Below are 7,813 nucleotides of genomic sequence, written 5' to 3'. Positions count from 1 at the left end.
AGCATTTAGATTTGAACTTAAGAAAAGATGCCTTAGTATAAGCTAAGCTAAATACTTGTGTAAATAAAGTGTGATAGGTTTTGGTATGCCTTTGGAATAATAACTAAAAAGTTGCAAGTATAAGTTATGGTACTACTTATTTCTTATTTATTAGTACTACTTTGTTCTAGAATATGATTTGTCATGTGAAAACTAAGTTGCTTAGTCTTTGTTGAAAGTCATAATGCACTTTCTAAATCATGATTTAAGAAAAAATTATTATTTATGGGAAATATAAATTTCTTCTCCGACAAGACTAGGTATGGTGTAGCAGACTCTCCAGCTTGTCCGGATATAATGGGGTTACCTCTCCGGCGAGAACCGGATAAGACGGGGTAAATAATATGTCAAACCAGTGACAAGATTTCCCTAAATAGTATCATAACCTGATATCTGACTTGTTTTTGGAAATAAGAATCTGTTAAATACATTGACCTTATGAAGGGTATGTAGATTACAGCATGTGAAATATATGATTATATTGATATGTATATCTATAAGGAATAAAAAAAATCGTCTTAATGCAATTATGTATTAAGAGAATAATACACTAACTCTATTGTCTTTTTGTGTATCCTTGCAATTCACTCATCTCAGCACATTGATTTTCTACTATCATTATTCAATATTTGACAAATCATTTTCATGCTTTTATTTCATTTTGAACATGTCGATTCTAAATCTTCCTCAGTTGCCAATCAAACTAAGCTTTCTTTTTACAAAGAATTTTATTGATTCTAAAAGTCCTTCACATTCATTTTAAATATCTATTGATCATATATCTTTTGGCTTGAACCTAGTCACTTTAGAAATTATATCATTTCATCTCATCCGTTTGTCATCGATTTCTTGAACTAATTCAGTTGAACCGTTGAATCCTACTTATTGTACAACTCGTATTCACAAAATTTGATATTTTGATTCTGTGTCATCTACCTTAATATTATTTTTATTGACTAAAATATGACATAAGTCTAAAAGAAATATCGTAACCCAAATCTCGAGGACGAGATTTAAAACAAGGTGGGGAGGATGTAACATTCCTATTTTTATATAAGAATTATAGGTTTGGTTAAATTTATTAACCACTAGTAACTAGTTTATTTTTAGTGTAATTATTCAACCCAAATAGTTTTAAAGACTATTTTATATAGTTGGTTGAAATATTATAATTAATTGGCCTGTATATGGGTGACCTTTCTAAATAAAATAAAAGTATATAAAAACTTATAGGTAGATTACGGGTAAGTTAACTACTAGAAATATGAAGTACCTAGACGTGCCTAGTAACCGTATACTAATTAAATTATAAAAATACATTGTATTTGGACCTACTCCGTTTTTAATGAAACTTGGTTCAAAATGTAGACAAAAATATTCTCGTTCTAAAGACATATTCATTGTTTTATAAAACGTTATATTTTAGAAGTTATAAACGCCAAATAAGTGAAGGAGTTAAATTAATTATAAAATATATAATAATAATATAATAATAAAATAAATTGAAATTGATTTTATATGTTTGAATGTATACGAAAAGATAAGAATGAAATATAATAAATAAAATAATAAATAAATTAACATTGAATTTAATTCAATGTGTACTGTGTACGTGGCCATGTTTGGCACATGCAAAACATATCAACATATTGAACTGTATGTACGTGGCAGTGAGTGAGGCTTAGCCTCAAAGTAAACTTTTAAGTATAAACGCGGAAGAGAGCCCGCGTTTCGCCGCGGAGTAAATGTGTAATTAACTTCTTAATAGGCTATTTTATTCACATATAGGCTAACATAAAAGTTTGATTCAACCCAGATTGAAAGTCCCAGTTACATGTTTTGAACTGTATTAGTAATACAAAATATTTGAGGGGCAAATTATGGTGATTGAAAAGTTGATTTCCAGTTTGCAAGCAATATCTACAGGAAGCTTCCAATTAGTTTGATCCGCTTGATGGTCCTGTAAAGTAGTTAATATTTTTGAAACAATATTTGAAATAAATTTATTCAAATTTGCATTATGAAGCAGTAACTTTATTGCTTATTTCTAATTGATTGTGGAATAGGAAGATATTTTTGTAAACACATGATGTAAGTTGTTAGTAAGTTAAAAAAGACGTGTACGCTATAAAAGTAATCTGTGGAGATATGGTTTACCTTTGGTCATTTGAGACTTGAAGATATGATGGGTAGCAAAAATGTAGTAAAGTGCCAATTCTCAAAGATGTTTCGTGTTGCGCCCCTGATAAGAGTAACGTTGTTTAAAACTGAAAGGTGTATAATGGTATGACTGATGTAAGCAGGTTTAAATATGCAGCCCTGTTCATACCTTTGTTTTCCAAGTTGCCTAGATAGGTATGTAGATAGTTTTTTGGAAGTCACCAAGCTGTTACAGGAATAATTTAGATAAAGTAGTTTGCAAGGCTAGATAGTTTATGTAAGAATATGTATCTAGTCCTAATATTTAAACACAGGTAAAGAAAGTTGAGAAAGTGTACCTATTCAAGTTGTATCTCGTTCAGAAAATCAGTATACACGATATTTTTTGTTGTATCAGCTGGGTAGTCTTCTTGAGGAACAATAAGAACCTTTAAACCGTCTGGTGAGGTGGCCCTTGAGAAGGCGACATATAGCTGTCCATGGCTGAAAACCGGATGTGGTAAATAAACGCCAATTTTGCTTAGTGATTGACCTTGACTTTTGTTGATTGTCATGGCGTAGCATAACTTTACTGGGAATTGTTTTCTTTTAAAAATGAATGGTAGTTCATCGTCTTTATGGGTAAGACATATTCGCGGTATATATACACGATGGCCAATGGCAATTCCTGTTATGACCTGGGCCTCGATAACTCTAGGTAATAGCTGTGTGATAATTAGTCTTGTACCATTACAGAGCCCTGCTGTTTGATTTATGTTCCGAAGTAATATAATTGGGGCATTGACCTTCAATTCTAGGCGATGAGGCGGGAGGCTATTGAAATTCATGTGATTAAGATATCCAGTTGGATAAAGTATCTCCGTATCTCCCTGATCAGTTGCGTGTGGTGTGAGTGAGTCAGAACTCAAATAAGATACGCTTGTTCCAGAAATCATGTTAAGAACCAATGTGTTTATCTCGTCAATTGTTTCATTCTTGGGGCAAACAATGGCTTTTTGAGAAAGTGTTTCAGCTGATGGATTTTCAAGAGTATCATGGTCATAGATAAAGTGAATGAGTTCCATGAGAGCTGTCTTATGAAAAGGTATTAGGAATTGTGATGGTATGTGAATCCTTTTAGTGTCATTGGGATCATCTGCATCATTTGTACCAAGTAAGCCATCACCCACAACAAGCAACCATTATGAGAACGATGCAACCTCAGCCATATAAGATGGATGAAGGTTAGGTCTTTGAAGGCGCATGTTTTCTGTTAATTTGTGGATTTTAAAATGAGGCCATAAATATGACCTTGGTAGGGAGGAAGCTAAGATTGTTGATTTTGCAGCTTTAGGTTTTATTGGAAGTGTTTGCCGAAAATCCCAACCAAGTAACAATGATTTTCCACCGAATAGATTATTTGGATTGTTAAGAATATCCTTGAGAGTTCTGTCGGGTGACTCAAAACATTTACGATCATTCATAGGGGCTTCATCCCAAATGATAAGGGATGTTTCTTTTAACAACTGGGCTAAATGAGTATTTTTCTTAACGTGACAGATTGAGTGGTCCGCTAAATTGAGAGGAATTTTGAATCGTGAATGAGCTGTCCTCCCAGATGGCAACAACAATGAAGCGATGCCAGATGCGGCAACAGCTAAGACAATTTTGCCTTGAGACCGGAGTGCGGAAATAATTGTTTTCCATAAAAACGTTTTACCCGTACCTCCATGGCTATAGACAAAAAGTAAGACTTGTCCGTTTGATGTCAACGTTTGTATGACCAATTGATAGATGGCATTTTGCTGAGAATTAAGTTGTCGTCGGTAACACTCATGGTCGGAGGAAAGTCGAAGCCTATCATAATTCTTCTCTTCCATAAGCAGCTTATTTGCTAAAGATGACAATAAATTTTCTTGTGGCGATGGCAAACTGAAATTTTTCAACGATGAAGGATTTGCTTCAGAACGTAGCAACAACTCAATTTCGTATAATACGTATTGATTTATGTCCTCTTCATTCAACAGGCCATGGGTTTGTGTAATGTCGTCAGCCATTTTACGCCACTGTGTGTCCCATATTTCCATAGGATTTGATATCTCGCAAAACTGAAGCAAATATGTGAAAAGTGAACGTAACTCCGAGGAAGTAGCCCAGGTTGCAGCTTCGATAAATGTATACAACCATTCTCTATTGTCACCAAGTAGTCCTAGCCTCTCACAAGCTACACGAAATGTGGGAAATATTTGGCCAGAAACTGTTCTTATGTCTGCAAATGACTGACAACCTTTTTGATGAGACAACAACATTCGTAAATAGAAAGTCTCACCGCAACTCGGATGTATGTATATTAGCCTGCCAATGGCGGGTGTTGTTTCTCTTGTTCTACGAATCCAAAATTTTCCATTAGAGTCCCACCTATAGTATGAAAGGTAATCAACATAAGTGAGATGGGGGCCTTCGGGTTCAGTTTGGTTATTACGAAGCCATTCAGTCAACGTAGTTTTTTTAGCAACTGGGTTCCTTACTATGTTTTCCAACGTTTGGGTATCCTTAAATTGAAGATTTTGCATATTTTCCAAGTGAACTGCTAAAACCTGTACCGGGGGTGGGGGGTCTCTAACATGAATGAAGAAATTGAAGATCCACCAAGCAGCCTCATGTGGGCAAATGAAACGACTGTCTACAAAGTTTTTGATTTCATCTACTTGAGAGGTAGGAGCGTTCTCTGTATCAGAAGATGGAGAAATTGTTCTTGTAATTTTGAACCGAATGCGATCAGAGCCCTTTGATATATACTTGAACAAATATTTGATCATCATGTTCCACCCGCAGTATTCAACATTGATATGTGCCTGATAATGAAGGCATAGATGTTTGTTGTAGGGCACAACGTAAGCATTATCGAGTCTAATGCCATTCTTAACGATTGAATGCCCTGTTGACCGTCTTCTGTAATGTGCATACCCGTTTTTGTCAAACATCGTTGTTTCCTCGTAGTCTTTTGGGAAATGCTTTGAGCAAGAGGATGATGACATGCAGGGTGCATTAGGCTTTGCAAGGCCACATGGGCCATGCATCATCAGGTCTGTAACAACTTTATACAATTCCGGCTCAGTTAAGCGATTGGGGATCTCGGCGGAGATATAGTTATCAAGCTGATCAGGTTTCCTTATCTTATTTGCAGAAGTAACCCATACAAGCAAGTGACAATGAGGGAGTCCCCTTTTTTGAAATTCAATCGTGTATAAATCTACATACAATAAAAAAAACAACATAAGATTATGTTGACCTTTAATGCATATTTAAATATCAGTTGGATTTAAATAAATTGAATTAAAATTAGCTACTTTATTGTGTTGATTTAATTCACAGCTTACCATTTGTATCTCAAATCCACGAGAAGAAAAGAGATCAGTAAATGTTTTGGCCTTCAACTATTATATTAAAATTAGAGTGAATTTCAAGAATTATCCTTTATCTTTATACCAATTTTCAGGCGCTGTCCTTTATGTTTAAAATTGACGAGTTTTGTCCTTTATGTTTTCATATCATACACGTTTTGTCCTTTAGGCCTAACCCAGTTAGTTTTTTCAGTTAAATTTGATCATATGCTTTGCACATGAGGGCATTTTTGTCAATTCAAAGGTAAATTCAACGGCAGATTTACAGCTCAAAGCTTCTACAACCTTTGAATTGACAAAAATGCCCTCATGTGCAAAGCATATGACCAAATTTAACTCAAAAAACTAACTAGGTTAGGCCTAAAGGACAAACGTGTATGATATGAAAACATAAAGGACAAAACTCGTCAATTTTAAACATAAAGGACAGCGCCTGAAAATGGGTATAAAGATAAAGGACAATCCTTGAAATTCACTCTTAAAATTATATACGCTAGCGGGTTGTTAGCCGCACTACACGGCGGGTTCAAAACGTAGATACCATAGTTATCAAAAGCGCTCACCTAGTGCGCCTAGGCGCAATTTTCAGGCGAGGCGCAACCTTACCGCCTTGTGCCGTTAAAGGCGCTGTTCTGGTAAGCTTCCGGCCAAAAATCGACTTTCCGGCGACTATTCCGGCCAGATTCCTGCCCAGTTACCGGAGAACTTCTCCAAGTTAGTGCCACTTTCCTTATGGACAGATTTGTGGTTTTGGATGGATCAACGGAGACAGAAATTTGAAGAGGAGAGGAAGAAAAAGATGAAAGAATGAGAGACAGCCTGGCAAGAAAGGAGACTGTGTTTTCACTTTTGAAGAGGAGAGCAGAATTTTTGCTTAAAAACTTACTTTAACAGTGTTTTGCAGAAAAAGATAGGCACTGTGCACTTGTGCAGAAAGGAGACTGTGTCAACAGCTACCAAAATTCATATTTCTTTCAAAATATTTTAAGTTATTATAGCAAGTATTCAACTTTGTTAGAATTTCTTTTACAAAAATTATTCTTAAAAGGTTTTATTATTTTTTTTAAACTAGTTGGATGGTTTTATTAATTTTATACACATATAAGATATATTTATATCTTTTTCAATACATAATACATTTTACTATTTTTTTCATTTATGTGCGCTTTTTTTTTCTCGGGCCCTCGCTTTTTTTTGCGCCTTGCGCCTAGGCCCCAGGCGAGGCCTATGCGCCTTGAGTGCGCCTAGCGCATTTGATAACTATGGTAGATACAAATAAATAACGACAGGAAACTGTACGTGAAGATTTAAAAAGCACATCGCAGCGGCATATTCGAAAGCCACATTAAATTTATAGGGTTGCTTTGTTACGGGTTCGAAACGTAACAAAATAAGCTACTTACGATAGAACATATGAAATCTAGAATAACATTACACGTTAAGAAAATCCTGAAACACGACAATAAAAATACGTAAAATGGAGAAGAAAAGTCCAAGATAAAGATAAAAAAAAATTGGCATAGAATGATACATATATATAGACAGAAAGTAAAACTACAAAGGGCCAAGTATAAATTTTAAAGTGAAGCACATGTAAGACAAAAGTCAGACGTAGGTTAGCAATGGGGGAAAAAAGTACCAACAAAAGCAAGGCTGAATAACATAGCTACCTGCAGCTACTTGGCCAAAGGGTTTCCTTGTTTTAAGAAAGTTGATGAGTGAGACCACTTTAATTTGAAAGACCCTAGCAATAATATCCGGACGATCTTGCGCTCTAAGCGAAGGATACTGAGCTAAATACCTTACTATTTCCGGCCATTTAACATTGCATGTGAATGTGATAAAGTACTCGGGATTCCCATGAACTCTACAAATAGCTAGAGCGTCTTGGTAGTGCTTGTACATGTAACGTGGGCCGCCAATGAAAGATGATGGTTGATGAAACAATGGTTAACCGGGCAGGGTTAACACACTGGTCTCGTCAAGAAGGGTTAATCCCTTCCTCTCGAGGATCGCTGGCTGGATCACCGGTGGTCGATCTCCTGCACAAGGAAACAAGCCGTGACTCGTAACAAGGAGGATGGGGTGGGGGGTGCTCCTTGTTACCACTCTCCGGCGTGAGAATCAGTAGTTTGATTGGGAAGCAAAGTAAGATAGTAGTAGTAGTGAGAGAGTTGTGAAGAGATACCTCAAACCTGGTTTGGGGTTGGTATTTATAGCAAGTTTATTGT

The 7,813-nt window shown here is 35.8% G+C and overlaps 1 protein-coding gene across 1 annotated transcript; it reads right to left on the bottom strand.

The window, feature by feature from the left end:
* Positions 1–3,380: 3,380 nt before the first annotated feature.
* On the bottom strand, positions 3,381–7,487 carry LOC110870352. The gene is made up of 2 exons (XM_022119538.1): positions 7,253–7,487; positions 3,381–5,431 (listed from the first exon to the last, which is right to left on the bottom strand). The coding sequence occupies exons 1-2, from the start codon at positions 7,485–7,487 to the stop codon at positions 3,381–3,383; spliced, it is 2,286 nt and encodes a 761-aa protein (XP_021975230.1).
* Between the last annotated feature and the right edge of the window lie 326 nt (positions 7,488–7,813).

The sequence above is a fragment of the Helianthus annuus genome, unplaced genomic scaffold (genome assembly GCF_002127325.2).
Source record: "Helianthus annuus cultivar XRQ/B unplaced genomic scaffold, HanXRQr2.0-SUNRISE HanXRQChr00c237, whole genome shotgun sequence".
NCBI lineage: Eukaryota > Viridiplantae > Streptophyta > Magnoliopsida > Asterales > Asteraceae > Helianthus > Helianthus annuus.
Note: the sequence above shows the minus strand (reverse complement) of the source record. Positions and strands in the feature narration are given on the sequence as shown.

What these genes read in the sequence shown, in the direction of transcription:
- LOC110870352 (XM_022119538.1), bottom strand. Translation starts at nt 7,487, where the DNA reads ATGTACAAGCACTACCAAGACGCTCTAGCTATTTGTAGAGTTCATGGG. An exon ending in CTTTGGCCAAGTAGCTGCAG is followed by an intron (nt 5,432 to 7,252) that starts GTAGCTATGTTA and finishes TATTGTATGTAG; the next exon opens with ATTTATACACGATTGAATTT.